Source organism: Eurytemora carolleeae, unplaced genomic scaffold (assembly GCF_000591075.1).
Source record: "Eurytemora carolleeae unplaced genomic scaffold, Eaff_2.0 scaffold514, whole genome shotgun sequence".
Lineage (NCBI taxonomy): Eukaryota > Metazoa > Arthropoda > Copepoda > Calanoida > Temoridae > Eurytemora > Eurytemora carolleeae.
In genome coordinates, this window is record NW_019396414.1 from 148,414 (window position 1) to 168,061 (window position 19,648).

General features: G+C 31.1%; 1 protein-coding gene across 3 annotated transcripts in view; it reads right to left on the minus strand.

The window, feature by feature from the left end:
• The window catches only part of LOC111702868 (uncharacterized), a 47,685-nt gene that overhangs the window by 8,038 nt on the left and 19,999 nt on the right, over positions 1-19,648 (minus strand). The window contains exons 3-14 of one of the 3 annotated variants that reach the window (XM_023474653.1): positions 18,096-18,149; positions 17,494-17,659; positions 15,329-15,399; positions 12,735-12,769; positions 12,439-12,486; positions 10,582-10,703; positions 8,487-8,558; positions 7,396-7,437; positions 6,311-6,394; positions 4,584-4,651; positions 2,294-2,549; positions 1,722-1,797 (exon numbers count right to left, since the gene is read on the minus strand). In XM_023474653.1, the coding sequence (XP_023330421.1) occupies positions 1,722-1,797; positions 2,294-2,549; positions 4,584-4,651; positions 6,311-6,394; positions 7,396-7,437; positions 8,487-8,558; positions 10,582-10,703; positions 12,439-12,486; positions 12,735-12,769; positions 15,329-15,399; positions 17,494-17,659; positions 18,096-18,138 (1,083 nt within the window). In that variant the 5' untranslated portion in view covers positions 18,139-18,149. Of the gene's footprint in view, positions 1-1,721; positions 1,798-2,293; positions 2,550-4,583; positions 4,652-6,310; positions 6,395-7,395; positions 7,438-8,486; positions 8,559-10,581; positions 10,704-12,438; positions 12,487-12,734; positions 12,770-15,328; positions 15,400-17,493; positions 17,660-18,095; positions 18,208-19,648 lie in introns of all 3 variants that reach the window. The other 2 variants (XM_023474654.1, XM_023474655.1) reach the window with 2 other exon arrangements.

Here is a 19,648-nt window from a genome sequence, read left to right on the forward strand (position 1 = left end):
AAGTTATTAATTATCTTTTCAAACTAAGAGAGTTTTACTTTTGTATAAGAATCATTATCAACATTGCAAAAAGTGCATATTTGATTTCTTAATTAATTTAATTTATTTAATTAATTAAATAATACATAAACTGTTCACTATAATTTTTTGTTATGACCTTAGAAAATTTTTTAGCTGCTGCTTTTTTATTTTTAAGCAGAGCTTACATTCTTCCGAAGTTAAGATTTGTCGAATTTCATTATTGCATACCATTGCATACCATTGGAACAGGTCAAAATACCCGCCAAAAGTAGAAATACAGTAGAAATAAGAAAACCGTAACCTACTTGCATTAATCCCAATCTTATTATGGTTGTACGACCTAATAAGATCATTCAAACTTTTTACTTTTAACCAATCATATTTTTTGCACAAAACTTTGCCAAGAAAGGTTAAGATCTCTTTGACTAAAAATAATCTCAAGAATTTCCAATAAAAAGGAAACTTTTCTGCAACTTTCCTGGGAAGAGGACTCAGCTCAGAAGTTTGATTAACGTATAAAGATTAACCATTCAAGATTCTAGGTCAGCTCAACCAGAGCTCGGAACTTTTGAGGAGAGTATCGTTAATATTGAACGCTTGATCTCAATATCTTATGTGGGCACTTTTCAAGTTGAGAATAAATTCCTGTTCTTACAAAAGAAATTCCCTTTAGAGGTTGGAACTTTTGTGTGAAGTATTGGTAATCATGCTTGGCCATAATAACAGATAGTTCAACAATTTTTTTGTTTCATAATCATAGATATATATATATATATATACAGGGTGATTAGCGGCGTCAGTTGCAAAGAAATTGTTCTTTTTGTTCATCTCTCCTGAATGGTGGTTTTTTCAACATTTTTTGAAAAAATTTTCTTTCTTTTGGTACTCCAATGGCCCAAAAAAATCCGCGAAACTTATAAAATGTGTATTTATATTGTTTTATCAAATTCTAAAATTTTATAAATATTGAATCAAAGGAAATTCGCAAAATTGTAATAACAAAATTCGCAATTATCAGTTCCATTCTGGTCTAATTTTTAGGAAAAAGTTGTTTTTCAATGGCTCTTCAGGTTTCAACTGAACAGCATACATTTATAACTTCAGAAGATACAAAGAAGAAAGGAACTAGAGGATTTAAAAAACTTTTCTTTAAAAATTTTACCAGAACTGAAACTTATTAAATTTTGCAAATTTTCTGTGATTCTGTAATTTAATCTTTATAAAATTTTAGAATTTGATAAAAATTATATTTTTACACATTTTTGCTTTCCTGATGAGAGAAAAAAATGGTTCGCGGATTTACAATTTTGCACCAAGCGCTGCTAATCACACTTTTTTTGACACACCCTGTATATAATTTATACATACACATACACCTTGCTTGTTTCTTTGTGTCCATTTCCAATAAACGCGAGAACGGTCTAACCGATTTGGTCCGATTTTTTGTGTGGAAACTAATATAACCCAAGGACCCAGGGAAGATTAAATTTAAAAATCTTGTCTGAATAAAATGTCGACATTCATAAGTTTAAAAAATGCATGGATTTAACCAGAACAATTCCTAGAAAATTTGCGGTATTTTTTAGAAGGAAATGAAAAATACTGACTTTTAGAGTTAAAATTGATTGCTATTAGAAGATTGGACACAAAGTGACGTAAAATGCGAGTATTATTTAATTGGTATATTTTGACAAAATTACCTTGACTCGTTCAATTCCTTCTCTTTCAACCTTGTTGAGGTAAATCTTTACTTTCTCAGGATCCGCATACAGTATCCTAAAACTTCATAGATAGGAATTGAGTATTTGCCACAAACTCTGATTTTCTGGTCCCTATATCTTTGCAACCCGATGTTGTAAACCTTAGATATTTTAAGCTATAAATTCTGTTAGATCAAATATTCTGAGTTTGAAATATCATAGGTCTATGACATTGGGTTGCAAAGATAAAGTGATTAGAAAATCAGAGTTTATGGCAAAGACTCAATTCCATTAATTATATTAAAGGAATTGTACACGTAATTTGAAGAATCAGACCGACTTTTAGGCTGCTGAAGCAAGTTGTAAAAATAAATTAACACAAATCATCCCATTCTAGTGAGATTAATATCACATTTAAAGAGGGATATTTCCGGTTTACAACGCGGTACCCTTTAAACAATTCTAAATTCTAATTTTAAGAACAAGAAAAGAATAAGAAAATCCTAAATATTTTAAAAAGAAAACTTTCAAATTAATTGAAGAATATTCCTGGAAAATAATAATTATAAAACCTTGGTTTTGTTGGAGAGGAGAAAAGAGACTGATTGTGATTACAGGAATTGTGCAGAGCAGCACCTTCGTTAGTACCATTGGGTTTCTTAGCAGTACCATTCAGTTCCTTTGGTCGGCCATTTTGTTTCTTAACAGCACCAGCTGCTAAAGATATAGCGGTTGCAGCAGCAGTAGCAGTAGCGTCGGTGGGGATACCACCAGTTGAAGTATGAGCAGAAGTAGCATTGGATAAAGTAGCAAGGTCATTATCCTCTTCTACAAGAAGTATATTTTTAACTTGGCAAAAATGGCGCTTTGTGCCCTTATTCTTTGTATTCACAGGCAATTCTCAATTTTTAAATATTAGCATTTAAAAAACCGCGTATTTTTCTGTCTGTCTATTGTCAGGTTTTGCGAAAAATTTTAATTTCTTTTGCATCTTTTTCATTTTCACCAACCATAAATCTGCTATGGTGTGATGTTAGCTAACACAAAAAAATGGGCCCGATTGGTTCAGCCGTTTTGACATTAAATGCAAACATTTCAATGGACAACCAAAAAATGTATATGGAGGAAAGACAATTCCTTATTGAAGTTTGACTTCTCATATGCCGAAATGTTTTAAATTGTTATTTATTCACACATGGTATAAAATTTTTACAATAGAATATGTCGAAAAACATTTGATGGTGATTGCTATTCTTATTTCTATCTGTTGCGTCTTTAAGGAGAAGATTGTTAAAAGCGACTCATATCAAAGAACGTAGCCTCCATACAAATTCAGAAAGTTGCAACATTCAACTCGGATTGTAAACAAATCAAATTGATTCCAAACAAATCATCAGATATAACAATCTATAATCATTGATTTTTTTAGACGCATTCATATATAGTTGATACTTCATAATATTATTTTATTTGCTTTAGATATACAATTGAACTTAATACGACGATTTTCAGTCCGCTATGTGTCTCTGCCACGCGGAATAATGCAGAAACATCGAGAGCTGAGAAACTTGGCGGCCAACTAACCGCCGTTTAAATTGTATCATATATCAAATATAAAATATGATATACGAATGCGTCGAAAAATAATCAATGAATATAGGTTGTAAAATCTGAATGATTTGTTAGGAATTAATTTGATTTTTTTACGATCCTACCCAAGTAACAATTTTGCGGAAAATCCGCAGAAATTCCCAGGAATCTTTCACAGGAAAATCCGGTGAAAATGCCTACAGCTATTCCGAGGAATTTCTCGCTACCCATTCCGAGGAACCAGGTCCGAAAAATTTCTTGAGTTGAATATTGCAACTTTCTGAATATATGTATGGATGCTACGGTATGAGTCGAATTAAGCCATTTTCTCCTTATAGACGAAACAGAGAGATGTAGCATCACCATCGAATATTTTTTTATGAAAGCTTATACCCCCCTTTCATTTTTCGCGAACACTCCCTTTAAGATTTTATCATTTTAACAAACTCTGTATGTGTAAACGTGAAGGGTAACAACAAAAGATGTAATTGAGCAAACTTTATTCCTTCTTTTGATGTAATTATTTCAGAAACTTTGTTTAAAGTTTTAAAATAAGATAAAGCCAAATAAAATTTGGGATTCACTTGTTTGTTTCTAATGCAATTAGAAGTAGAATGTTGGTTGATTCTAATTTAATAAAGTTCAAATTGAATTTGTGCAAATTTCAAAGAGAATTTTTCAGATTTTTATTTTATTTCCGGTGGGTTGAAAACAAATTAATGTTATGCATGACATATTCTAGATGAGTTTGTCCTTATAAATTACAATTCAAGCAAAAATTCAGGAAACTTATTATTTTGATTCAATATCAAAATAAGAATTCTTAGAACACCGGAACAGTAATTTTTAAATAAATAAGAATAAGTTAAAATATTTCTACTTTTGGTGTTACTTTGCAAGTTTATGTATTGTGATAGATTCAAAAAAATAGATTTTGGAAAGTTTATGCTATTGTTATGCAGGCCGAATTAATGTTCAGTGCCTGTGGGCTGTGATCTAATGAATCTAATAGAGTCTATAACATTGAGTCTTGGCATTTTTCTTCATGCTGATGCTACACATACATTATAGACTTTCTAGGAATAGAATATACAGAAACATTTATATGGAAGGACATTGGAAAATTTGAATGATATTATTGTGAAATTAACAATATTTATTTACCCACCCATACCCCAACATGACGGAAAAAAACAAAGGGTTCCAATGAAAGGTTCCCAACAGCCAATATTAAGCAAAAATAGTCTATTAATGATATTTATGTTATATTACCTGGATTAAGTATAGATGTAACTAGTGTAGCAACCCTTAAAGCATCCTCGCTAGTTTGAGAAAAGTATCTGGGTACATTCCTTTATCAATCCATTCAAAAATAATCAACTATTTATTTTTTTTTGGCAGCCAGGGTTTCTGTGCTCATCTAGTAAGCCATCAAAATACTCAATTAAATGCATAAAACAAAAATCAAGCTATAAATCGTCTTATTTTAGAGTTTTTACAGTCTCGTTATAGTTAACCATCTAAAATATAGATTTATTATATTATGAAAAGTATGTATGTATATATATACATCATAATATTGGAAATTAATTCTTAAAATTAAAGTCTGTCCCACAAAACATTATGCAAAGTATGTATGTATATATATATATACATTGCATGAATATCATAATATTGGAAATTAATTCTCAAAACTAAAGTCTGTCCCACAAAACATTATGGTTAAGAGACGACTCAAAGACCATCTTCGATCTTTTGGATCATTTGCCAGATTCATTTGTCAACCTATTTGAACTTTATACTTTTAATTTATGTCTTATTTATCTGTTCCCTTCAGTAAATTGTCCACCTTTGAAGAAAAGGAACAATTTATTTATGAAAACGAGAATAAGACTGATTCCCTATATTATTCATAATTTATATTTGTCTAAAGCAAAATTACATTAAACAATATAAAAGTTTACAATTTAATACAAATACTCTTTTCTCTGGATATCGCATTTAATGATTGACAGGGTTTGCCAAAAATCAAGTGCAACAGAAAAGGGGTTTCTTGGTTCCAGTCCAGCGTTTCCAGATTTCTAAAAATGTGGTATGATGACAGCACTGCAAGGCTTGATAGAGTTTTGCACATTGCTTTGAAACTAACACTTTGTTTGCAGAGCTTATGCAGTTTCTTTAGATTTGCTTTGATCGTGAGATATAGCCTCTTGAGCCGATTTCAAAAGGGTGAACAGACACATCCCTAGTTGCAGTACAGATGCATTATGCATGAGGAAGTAAGAAATAGTGATGAGAAAAGAGGTAAAAACTCTTAACGCAGCAGGAGAACAGAAACGGGGGGTAGGGGATAATGAAAGTAAAAAATAGCCAAGAGAAACAGATGAAAAACTATGTTAACCCCTGTGCATGAGAATAACATAAATAAAAATGAATAAAAAAGGAGAAAAAAAGAATACAAAAATACCAGTTCTTCTGCTAAAGAATAACAAAAAAAATTTTAAATCAAAGAGAAAAAACATCATTTCTAAAGATAAAAAATGAAAAAAAAGAGAAAAAATAAATAAACAAAAAATTCTCCATGAAGTTTTGAAACTTTTTGTTTTCTAGATCCTAGTACACGAGTACGTCGTAGAAATAATGAAAAAATGAGAGTCAAAGGTATGGAAAACGGAAGTAAGATTAGATGAAGCAAAAAAATGTTGTCTTTAAAATTAAAGCAAAAGTTTCCAAATATATCCGAATTTGTTCATTTCTGTAATTTTGAAGGCTTAAAAAATGGAAAATTACATTCAGGAAATGCCAAAACTATTAGCACTAATACTTTGTAATTATTGGTTCAATGATTTTACTAGTAAAATTGGGTTATATATGAATGCTGCATATTATTTCAAAAATCAAAGTCGGCTTGTAACTGTCATGCTTTGTAAAACACCCTGTATGCTGTATACATTATCTAATGACTCGAAGAGATGAATTGGTAAATGATATGAGAATGCCTGTATAGTTTAAGAAGATGATATATTGTAAGAAGGATACAGATTAAGTTGATTGAGATCCACAACAAGTTAAGGATATAATGTCTATAATGGTTCAAATTAATAATATGGTTAATGCTAATGTATTAAATTAATTAGCATCTCTAAAATCTTTCGGATAATTATCATTAATTTTTAAGAATACAGCATTTTAGAAATGTGAATTTAGTGCATAAAGAATAAGATACAAATTGTCGAATAGTAAACTTATAATCATCTTAATAGGACATTTAAAGAGGCGTGCATGTCAGATTCACAACGGTGTTCTTTAAACCTTTTTCTCAGTTACTGGAGTAATTCATGCAAGTCAAAGAACGTATTACGGAATTACAGAATTACTTTTTGAGGTCATTGAGCCTCAGAAAAAAATGATTGAAAAGTACCATTGTGAATTGTTCATTGTGGAGGGAGTGACAGCAATTATCAAAAATGCCAAAAATAGGAATTTCCCAAATGCCTGGGTATCTGGGAAGTTTCCCAAATACCAACAGATATTTGAGTGTGGTATATTTTTAAGATTTTGGGAATTTCTCAAATGACTGGAAATTTCCAAGATACCCAGGCATTTGGGAATTCCCCAAATACCCAGATATTTGAGGAATTTCCCAAATACCCAGACATTTGGGGAATTTCCCAAATGTCTAGGTTTTTGGGAGACTCCCCTAATATCCAGTCATTTGAGAAGTTTCCAAAATCTTTTAAATTTACCATTCTCAAATACCTATAGGAATTTGGGGAATTTCCCAAATGCCTGGGTATCTGGGAAATTTCTCAAATGTCTAGGTTTGAGAAATTTCCAAAATCTTAAAAATATACCTCCCTTAAATACCTATAGAAATTTGGGAAATTTCCCAAAATGCCTGGTTATCTCGGAAATTTAACAAATGCCTGGGTATCTGGGAAATTTCCCAAATGCCTTTTTTTAAAAAAAAGTAAATGCTGTCGTGTCATGCACTCTTGTTAGCCTGCAGTCCATTTAAGTAGATCTTTTTTGTAATGGATAATTATAATTACAATTTTTTTCTGAGAATTTATTTGAACTATTCCTGTATGGACCCTGCACCAGGGGACAGGATGGCTCTCGCGGCCTAAATATAAAATTTAAAAAAAAAGTATGATTATTTTATAACACTGTAAAACGAGTTTTAGAACGTCCGTCTAATTCTAAATGTGAAATATTAAAGGTTTCCAAACTCCGAATAATATGAGAAAATTCTGATTTTCTAAAATGGTTTTTCACCAGCTGTTATGTGTTCTAACATAAATGTTTTGACTGACACCATCAAGGGCAAACTTGTGATACGGGATAGCACTAAGCTTTAGCGACTAAACTAGATATCCACTGCACACACTTTTAAATTAGAGGTTAATGTTTTAAATAGGAAAAAGTTATCTATATCAGAGGCAATTGGGATTTTAAAAATTGAGGAATTATCCCAATCATTTGAAGTTAGCCAGTCAATATCTAAATTAAGCACTGCAGATCAGCTCTATCTCACTTTAAAAAGTTTTCATCACTAACAAAATTTAGAACTTGAAAAGTAAACAATATCACGCTTGATTGCAGATTTCATCTTTTCTTTCAAGAAAATCCCAAGAGTATGGGGTGAAATGAGATCATATTGCAAAAAAAAATGAAAAATATTTACTCGTTCAAACCAAATTTTAAATAATAATGGTTGGAGTGCCTTCATTTTAATACTTTGGTTGAATAAGAAAAGAAAAAAATTAAAAAGTGGGCAATAAACAGTAAATTCAAAGAATAATTAATGATTAATAAGATAATTTTACAATTTCTTTAATTTTAAGCTTTGAAACCTTTGCACCTTTGTATATTTTTAAGAATAACCTGGTTGGGCGGGAGGTTGATTTTTAAAGATCTAAGGGAAAAGTAAAAAAATTGGACATCAAAGGAAATTTTCCCAAAAGGCCAACTTCCCAAAGGTTACGTTAAGCCTTTGAAGACGCCACAGGCTGCAACGAGGGTCGAAAGCTGTGGCTAGGATGGGGTAGGGACCGAGCGCTACGGCTAGGATGAACTAAGGGTCTAGGACTGGCTTGGGAAATTACCACTTGTGATGAAAATGTCATTGGGGAAGTTGCCATTTGGGAAAGTACCTAACGTCTCGAATATTACCTAAAGTTTGAATTGGCCGCCATTGTACCACTGAGGAAGGTGGGACCAAGGTTTATTGTGATACTTGCAAACCTATAGTATTGATTTTTATCTATCTATGTATATATATATATACTTTGCTTGTCTGTTTGCTTGTGACCTCAAAACGGCTCAAACGATAGGGCCCAATTATTTGTGGGACCTCACTTAACCCCAGGGAAAATTTATATATGATCAGAATTTCAAAAATTTGCCTCTAAATCCCTTCAATCTTCATAAAATTTTGAAAATCCACAAAAATATATTATCAAATCCACGAACTGTTTATGATATCGTTAAATAATGTAAACAAAGAGTAAATGTTCTTAAAAAGAGCAACAATTAAATTTTTCTTTAGAAATCCCTTTACTTCTTTTATACAGGGATACCCACAAGGGATGAGACATCAGAGACGATTGCAGTACAAAATTTGTTTAGTCCGTTTTCTTGCATTTATGGCTCCTTGTATGCCCAATTTGCCTTATTTCTGTGCTTAATCTTTTAGTAAACAATCAAAATACTCAATTGAATTTTTTGGGTCGGCTTTACAGTGTCATTCTTTGTGGATAACCCCGTATATATAAAGTACACTGGATTAATAAATTAGAGTTTTGTTAATTTTCAGAAATAAGTTTTCACCAGTAGACATCGTTCTTAGAATACATGAAAGAATTGTCAACAAATTATATATTAAACTTTTCTATAGAACACAGAGCTAGAAGAAATAATTTTATTTAAAAATCTAGAAAATCTTGTTTAGGTTTCAGTTGGTGACGTGAAGAAACTGTAAGTGTAATAACATTCCATTCACAAAGATACCATTATAACAATTTTATTCTTTTTAAAAAATGTGAGAGAAAAATAAGGATATCTGTATCTTTTTTGTTCAGACGAAAACATAGAGGAAACCTTCGTGAATTAGACCTGCATCACTTTTTGTCGAAAATAAGGAAATCAAGAAAAATAATTCATACTCTCGCAATCGATACTTTCGTTGTGATGTACACAAAATAAAATATGCTTGTCTGTATGATTATTTGAGTGTCTGTTTGTTTTTATCCAATAAACGTCAAACGGCAGAACAGATCGAGTCATATTTTGAAAATCCACGAAAAAATTTTTTAAATCCGTTAATTTTTTATTTTTGTACAGCACAGAAAAGGCTAAAAGATTGAGCAACTATTAAAAGTTGAAAAAGAAGATGTGCCCGCAGCAACTCGATGTCATAGACCTTTTACATTTCAAACTATTACTTCTGATAGATTAAATAGTCTAAGTTTGAAATATCAAAGGTTTAAACCACCAGGTTGCAAACATAACGGGATAAGACGTTTAAGTTTCTGACAAAAAATCATTTCCTTTTTGTCCTATAATATGTCGAAAGATGTTTTATCACAGATGTTGATGACAAATCATAGATTTCATTCATAGAGCCTGTGAAGCACTGCAATGCACATAAGTTCAAAAACGGGTGTGTGGCCCATTTCTTTAGAAATAAGCATGAGTAAAAAATTGGGGTTTTAGGATATTTTTTTCTAAGCAAAACACGGACAAATAATTAAAATTGTTTACTTTTTTCTAAAATTAAAATTACAATAGGAGATATTTTTATATCAAAACCCTTGACCTTTTTAAAACACTGCCAGGTTTTTCATTTTAATTAGTGTCAGAAATGGGTCAAATCGGAGTTTGGGACTTATTCCCCCTGAAGTGAAAGCTTTGCAAATATCAGACTTCTAAACCATTTACTATGTCGTAAACTGATATTGAGAGTTTAACAGAAATAAAAGATAAACATAAAACAAACATTTTCTTTATCTCAGTTTTAGATATTTAATTTTACTAGGTTTAAAGGCGCTTCCCGCCCATCTTCTATTTTAACTTTAAATTGAGGCTCTATATCTGTGAGCATCTTCTCCTTGTACAAAATAAAACAATAACAAAATAACGTTCACGGATTTTCAAATATTTTTCGCGCATTTTTGAAATTTCACAAAAACCATAAGCAGCTTTTAGTAATTCTAAGCATCCATGAACCTATATATAAAATGATGTCTCTTTATGTATAGTAGATTACCATATTATGAAGATTCCGAAGAAAACGCACTGAGGACTGTCCAGTAATATAGGGATTGCATCTTCTTCATTATCATCCGGTAGCACAGGAGCATCATTCAGTACAGTTGTCAGCAGGTTTATCTAATCATTCATTACAGTTGTCAGCAGGTTTATCTAATCACTCAGTACAGTTGTCAGCAGGTTTATCTAATCATTCAATACAGTTGTCAGCAGGTTTATCTAATCATTCATTACAGTTGTCAGCAGGTTTATTTAACATTCAATACAATTGTCAGCAGGTTTATCTAATCATTCATTACAGTTGTCAGCAGGTTTATTTAACATTCAATACAGTTGTCAGCAAGTTTATCTAATCATTTTATACAGTTGTCAGCAGGTTTATCTAATCATTCAGTACAGTTGTCAGCAGGTTAACTAATCATTGAATGCAGTTGTCAGTAAGTTTATCTAATCATTCAGTACAGTTGTCAGCAGTTTATCTAATCATTCAGTACAGTTGTCAGCAGGTGTATTTAACATTCAAAACAGTTGTCATCAGGTTTATCTAATCATTCAGTACTTGAAATTGCGTTCACCATCCCTTTAACATTTCCATGTATCTCTAATATCCGTTTAAATAGCTGAATTTAACCCCACAGCTACATTTATCTTAACTGCACAATATATATTTTACCAGCCAACATAGAACCCATTAGTTTCCTTTATGACAATATTACATTTTTCGAATAATTCATCATGACGCCTCCCTCTCTTGGATTTTTTTATACTTTTAGGGAAAAGTGATTAAAAGAACTATTTTGAAGGGAGTGACCGGCTATGTAAGGTAGTTGAACTGAGTATGCAGTGTTGTGGAAACTTGTTTCGGATTCATTTGAGACATATTAAACTTTTTAAAGATCTGTAAATCCCGAGCGCAAATTCGACGTTCAAAACTCCTACTTTGTGGGTGGATACGTTTTTTAAATTATTAAATAACAACGACATAAAATGTGAAAAAAGTTCTACAATAAACTACAGACGTAATGTATAGGAACATGTTGAGAAAATAATAATTAATCTTTTCATCGAAAATGAGTAATCTTGTTCAATTATTAGTTTATATTTTCTCATAATTCTGGTTTCTCAGTATTCACCCAGATTTTTGCAGATTTTCTAGAATTTTTATTGAAAAGACGATATTTGAAGAATTTGACGAAATCTGCGAATAATTTCAAAGAAGATATGGAATTCAATATAATAAGGAAATCGAAATAATCGATTTTAGCATTGATTTATTGACACATTTCTTTTGAGAAATGTGTTCCTAACCATCTAATTATATTACTGTATAATTTTTACTTTATTTTTCGTTGTCTTTATTTAATAATTTAAAAAAAACTAATTCTGAAAACGTATCCACTCCAAAGTAGGAGTTTTGAACGTCGAATTTGCGCTCAAACTCAGGATTTACAGATCTTTTAAAAGTTTAATATGTCTCAAATGAATCCGAAAGAAGTTTTCCACAACACTGCATACTCAGTTCAACTACCTTACTAAGCCGGTCACTCCCTTTAAAACATTTTTTATGCAAAGGGTAAAAGGGCTAGTTCGTGTTTAAAAAAATCTGAAATAGTTCATTCCTTTTCTTCTTATTAAAGCTACAGATTTAAAAACTACATTTAAAAAAGACCTTGAAAAATGGATATATAAATATGCTAGATATTTCTTAAAAACAAAACTTGTCCGACCTTTACAATGCAATTTGCATTTTATTTAATACCTTTCAACTGATCGATTTTATAAAAGGAAATATGTTTTTGACAGAAGATAGAATATCCCTATCCTTCCATTAAATAAAAAGTTGAAAAATACTTACTGTAGATGCAGTTACTAGAACTAAGAAGCTTGTTTCTACTAGCGAACACTGTCATTGGTATTATTTACTCAATTTCTTGCATTATATAAAGATAAAATATTAATATAATAAACAATATATGAAATTATTGAATTTTGAAAATATTACAATTAATGTATGAAACTATAGCAAATTAAATTTAATTTACTAAAGAATTATAATTTTTTTAAATTTTAGCAAATTAAACTTAATTTAATAGAAAAATTATAATTTTTTTTTAAATTTAATTTTTTTTTTGAGTTTAAATAAATATTTTCCTTTGTTATTGGCTGGCAGCCAAGAATAGAAACTCCTGCTCCATACAAACCAACTCATAAACAGCTGTCAATCCTTTTTTTGAAATATATTTTAACTAGGGTTCATTCGCGAAAAAATGCTAAATTTCTAGATAATTTTTTCAAGTTTTGCATTTTTTTTCGCAAAAAATTATCATTTTTTCGCGAAAATTTATTTAGCAAAAGGAAGCGAGAACGATGCGGAAGTTTGTGAAAAAAAAAATATAGGAAATTTTTGCTTAACAAAAATGCAAAAAATCCTTTAAATTTTCGCATTTTTTCCATGAATAGAATGCGAAACGATTTCCCCATATCGCTGGAAACCCTAAGTTTATCCTTTGATCTTATATATATATATATATGTATTTTTTTGCATCTACTGCTTGTTTCAGCAAGTCAGTCCAATTTCAACATATTAACATATTTTGAAGCAGTTCAAAACACCAGTTTAACTTTACAAGTAATTGTGTAGTCAGCACTTGAAATTAGGAATACCATGAGTTGGCAGTTTTAGAAAATTGGAAGGATAAGAATTTTAATAAAATTGGCCTTTTCTTGACCTCGAGAAAATAGTTCTTCGAGGGAAGGACACCCTTGCCGCCATAGCCATTGAGCCTCCGTTAGGCAGAATAAAGCCTCGATCCCTAATTGCCATACAGTATGAGCCTCTTCCAAGTCTCCTCTTTAAAGGGACTGTATGCTTAATGTCAAGTAACCTTCAATGCACAGATGACAATGCCCGATCTACACCGGTTCCCTTAAAATCTTTGTCTGATCAAGTTTGGATTGTAAATTCATGTTTTTGCTTCTTTAAACTGTTATTTCCATTAAATGGTTTTACGCATTTCTTGCCCTAAAGAATCCATGTAGAAATTCACAGAAATAAACTCTTTTAGTGTTAGAAAAACTATGTTATCCTCCACATTTTCTATCATATTCTGGTTTCAAGGGTACTGTTGTGAATCAGAAATTACCCTCTTTAAATTACACAGATAGAAACTAGAATGCAGTAAAAAAGCTTCGACACACCTCAATTTATTTTTAGTACTTGACGTTATGTGTAATTTGTTAATTTTTATGATTACTGCTTATTTATCAGAATTGAAAACATGCGAAAAAGAATATGTTGAAAGCAAAAATACTTTAGAAATTAGATTGATTACATCGGAATTTATAAATATAAAATTATCAAAATTAAGTGAAGATAGAATTAAGTGAAGATTGAATTAAGAAAAGCAAAATAATTAATTTAAATAACTCGGTAAAGAGCAGTGTTGCCATGGCAAAGACTGATATTGTCTGGTAAATCAGGAGGCTTGAGGCCTAATTTTGAAGGCTTATGGCGGCAGGGCTGTCAATGCTTCGTTATCCAGGGCTAAACCAAAAATTGGAGAAATCTTTTGAAATACTTTTGAGCGGAGCTTGCGGAACTTTGTAATGAACACGCTTTATTTAATTCCACATATCTATATAATAAAGCTCTTCGCTCATTTATATTTATTTGTATATTGTATATAGTATTTGTATATTGTATTCGTATATTCTATATACGGCTGGACCGAATGGACTTAAATTTTTTGAGGGAACAGTTGGGTTACCCAGGGGTAACATAGGATTTTAAAAAATCGAAATATTCTTTTTCTTAAAAATTCGATTTTTTAAATCAATTTTTTTTTTCATTAGTAGATTTTAAAATTCCACGTGCAACGCCGGATAATTAAGCTAGTAATTTTATATTTTTATGATAAACAAAAATGATTGTAGAGTTATAATTAAGAAAATGCAAATTTTAGAGGNAGCAAGAGCTCTTCAAGAAGATTAAGCTGATTAATATCAAGATTATAAACTTTAAAGTTTAAATAAAACTCAACATAAATGGAAGTTACTCTAATCCACATTGTTTAAACTTAACTCTTAAAATTGTCTGGTAAGCTTTGTTTAACAAGCTATTAAGCTGAAAACAGGGAATATTAGAATATATTTCACATTTTTTATTTTAAAGGAACATAGAAGCAAATTCTAAGCAGGACTCAATTGGTTAGTGTACTTATGGGGGGGGGGGGGGGGCACAGCCAGGGTCACGAGCTTTTGTCAATTATGTTTAAAACGCTGATTTTTTGTATTTTCAGTTTTTAGAAAATCTGGGCAAAAGTGCGCGCGCCTGAGTCCATTTTGTGCTTTACACACCTATGCCATATGCCATATTCATTTTTACAATAAAACAAATTTTGGGTCCCCCTCCTCGTAACCACTCTGGGTGGGGGGAATTCGAATTTGAAATTGGCATACTACATTTTTGGAGTTCTACGCAAACGCACCTCACTTGGAATTTGAATTTGGAATTTAGAAAATGTCCGTCAAAAACCTTTATAGCACTGCGAACCAAAATAATATTGTTCTACTTAGTTTTTTAGTTTAGGGGTACACTGCCCATTAAACCCAGCTAGTTTTATGCACAAAATATCAGCTGATTGAATAATTTTGTTTTGGGTTTGGTTTTGTTTAGTTTAGTTTTCTTTTGTTTGGTTTGGTTTGGTTTGGTTTGGTTTGATCTGATTTGGTTTGGTTTGGAATCCCTAGAGGAATGAGTAGAGCTGAGCGTAAGAAATCCACCAGTGCATGGTGAAATACAAGACCTTGACTCCATCTAAATCAAATAATTGATTTAGAAAATACAAAAACTAGGAAAAAAACGTTTTCTTTAGTTCAAGAAAAAATTATATTAAAATAAATTTTTGGTAATATCTTAGAACATAAAATAGTGAAATAATGATGTGAAATTTTTTTTTTTTAATCCAAAGACCAAGCCACCATGGACTCAATGGCAGGGTGCGTGTGGTTTCTTCAATTTGAATTAGACAACATTTTGGTCTATAATTCATCAATCTTTAAAGGGAGTGAACGGCAAAGTTTGGTAGTTAAAATGAGAATGCAGTATTGTAGAGAAATCTTTTATGATTCCTTTGAGACTTATGCGACGTGTTTATAGTGCATATTTGTTCAGCGAAAACGCAAATCCAATTTTTAAAATCCTCATTGATTGTTAATTTTGAAGGGATGATTTTGAGAATCGGCTTTTAAAAATTATTCAATAACAACGACAAAAAATGTAACAAAAATTCTACAGTAAACAAATAAAATGTTTAGGAACATATTTCTCAATAGAGATGTGTCAATAAATCAATATTAGAAGCAGATATTTCCTTTTCATCATTATATTCAACTTCTTCTTCTTTACGAATTTGTTCACAGATTTCTTCAAAATCTTCAAATGTTGTCTTTTCAAAAAACATGTCAGGAAAATTTCTAAAAAACTAATTAGTTTACTGTAGAATTTTTGTTACTCTTTTCGCCGTCGTTCTTGAATATTTTTTTAGAAACCGATTCTCAAAACGTAACCACCCAAACAGATGACGCCGACTTTGCACTCAAACTCAGTAATTATAAAACAATAAAACGTATTCAAGTCTCAAATAAATCCTAAACAAATTCTCCACCATACTACATTCTCAGTTCAACTAACAAACATTGCCGGTCAGTCCCTTTAAACTTATGGAGTTGTTTTTCTTTGACTTTTTCATTTAAAACGGTTTTCATCGACAAAAAAGTATAAAAGAAACGGCTAAAAATGCAGTTTTTATAGACCAAACTTTGATCGAAAGTCACAGCTTGCTGGAAAACTCAGAGAACCAAACTTTTGATTGACCCGTTCAGCTGCCAGACAAATCCAACACTTGGCCTATTTAGTTTATCATAAAAGAAAATTTGTTGGTTTGATCCACAGCGCGAAAAAACGCACTTTGTGACCAGTGATCGAAACTTTTGTATGGATATTATTAACCTTGAACGTTTGATCTCGATATCCAATGTGGGCACTTTAAACTTGAGGATGATGATCAATGATTGATCTTTTAATTAAAGTTATCCCTCAAGGGTATGACCATTACGGGATATTAAAGAGCAATTAAGTTTTAAATAAGATTAAGATCAATGATTGATCCCGAGATTCAAAACACACAAGTTCTGACTTCAACATTTGAAACGAATCAGGAAGAGGTTTTGACTTTCATGTCTTTAGTCTTTTTGAAAAGGATTGTTTTTAAAGGAACTGTAACTGTAATTGTAAGTGACCCACCATGCAAACATGGCAATGCCCCAAGGTACTAATGCAAGGAAAGTTAATTGCGGTCGCGTATACTCCGCGTACATATTGAAACCATTTCTCTCTGGGCGGAATTTGTAAACAAGAATAGATGCATCAGTGTTCATGCAGTATCCGAGGAGGTTAAAGCATTTAATTTTGAAAATTCACATAATAGTTTCCTATGACAAGAATATTTCATAGATTTTTTTGTGAAAATGGATTCCCTGTCAGGCTGGGACATCCGTCTTGTGTTTACTTTTCCGCCCAAACACAGTACACTGCAGTACAAAAAAATGTGTACACCTCTGAAATAGCTTTCCTTGCATTAGTACCTTGCCAATGCCTTATGTGACCTATTGTCTAATCAAGTGTGAATTAATTTTGAAAATTGAAAATTGAATTTTTGGTTTCTCTTTAAAAGTGAATTTAAGAAATTATGAAAATTAAACACTTTTCAACCTTGAAAAATGGCAATGACTTCCACATTTTTGGTGAAATAAAGGTTTCAAGGGTGCTGCAAATTGGGAATGGAGGGCCACTTAAAATTACGCTTACATTACAGTCCCCTTTAATAGCGTGGGTTGGGGGAAATAGTACCTCCTAAGTCTACTTTTGAGGACTATGGTGAGCATAAGCATTGTATTTGCAAGCATGCCAAGGGAAGCAAGGACAAGGAGTATACTGGTTTCTGTCTCCGCATCCTGTCTACATGTGAACGGATGAGTCCAATTACTAGTTCTGTTCTCAAACTCATTCACTAGACCTGGATAAGTTTATATCCAATTAGAAATTGTCAAAGGAATATTTTCTAGATAAGATAGAAATAAAAATTAGCAAATAGCTTGCTGTAACTTATATTTTAGTTTTTTTAAGAAAAGATTTATAGTTAAAAATTAAACATTCCAATATTTCAGAAAAATCTAGTATTGAAGTAGAATTATTGAATATGATTCACCGAAAGAAAAAGATGCATCAGTATATTTCCGGAAGAAATGAAAATGGAAAACTTTTCCATTGCCAAAGTTGTAACTTTAAATTTTTCATTTTAAATTATGTAAAACGGGAACTTTTCAATGTCAGTTAAAATTCAGTAGGTAAATCGCACATAGTCTGATCGTAAAGCGGATGTAAACTGGAACTCCGGCGGAGACCCAATCCCTGAATGTCTGATGTCGGATATGATAGGATGAAATATGAACCTGGAAGAGGAGATTTGTTTCTACTAACTAGAACAGCTGTCATCGTAGAGTTCTCTATTTCACAGGGATCAATTACTAGACTGCAAACCAGACCAGGAATGGAATTGAGTCTCTGTAACAAACAATGGTTTTTCCACCTGATGGAGTAAACCTTTAATATTTTAAACATAGATTCTTTCATCCAACAGAATTCATAGTTTGAAATGTCTAAGGTCTACGGCATTGGGTTGTAAAGATATAGAATTTAGAAAATCAAAGTTTTTGACAAAGACTCAATTCCTTTAAAAGAATTTCGTTCTTTTTGAGGATATGTGTATTTGTGTAGATTTACACTGAGAAAAAGAAAATAAAGAGGGAATATGAAACTATAACCATATAAAATAATATTCCTTATTAAATATATCAATATCTACGACTACATTATCCTATTCATGAAACCCTGTTTCCGATACTGGGTTTCATGACGATACCCTGTCTTAAGTTTTGGGCTCAAAACTTAGTTTTTAAGCACCTTCACTCTAGGATATTCAATTTAAAACTTGGTTTCTAAATATCTTCACTCTAAGATAATATGTTTAAAACTTGGTTTCTAAATACCTTCACTCTAAGATATTCTATTTAAAACTTGGTTTCTAAATATCTTCACTCTAAGATAATATATTTAAAACTTGGTTTCTAAATATCTTCACTCTAAGATAATATATTTAAAACTTGGTTTCTAAATATCTTCAATCTAAGATAATATATTTAAAACTTGGTTTCTAAATATCTTCACTCTAGGATATTCTATTTAAAACTTGGTTTCTAAATATCTTCACTCTAAGATATTCTTTTTAAAACTTGGTTTCTAAATATCTTCACTCTAAGATAATATATTTAAAACTTGGTTTCTACATATCTTCACTCTAAGATAATATATTTAAAACTTGGTTTCTACATATCTTCACTCTAAGATAATATATTTAAAACTTGGTTTCTAAATATCTTCACTCTAAGATAATATATTTAAAGCTTGGTTTCTAAATATCTTCACTCTAAGATAATATATTTAAAACTTGGTTTCTAAATACCTTCACTCTAAGATATTCTATTTAAAACTTGGTTTCTAAATATCTTCACTCTAAGATAATATATTTAAAACTTGGTTTCTAAATACCTTCACTCTAAGATATTCTACTTAAAACTTGGTTTCTAAATATCTTCACTCTAGGATATTCTATTTAAAACTTGGTTTCTAAATATCTTAAAACTTGGTTTCTAAATATCTTCACTCTAAGATAATATATTTAAAACTTGGTTTCTACATATCTTCACTCTAAGATAATATATTTAAAACTTTGTTAAGTCACAATTACCATATTTAAGTCACAATTACCATATTTTAAGTCACAATTACCATATTTTAAGTCACAATTACCATTTTTTAAGTCACAATTACCATATAAGGTGTTAGACGTTGTGAAGTGCAGCCTGGAGAATTATTTAATCTTGAAAATATCTTTTCGTGATTCGATCTTCTTGGTTGGATCAGTATACGGTCCCACTGTTGCTCA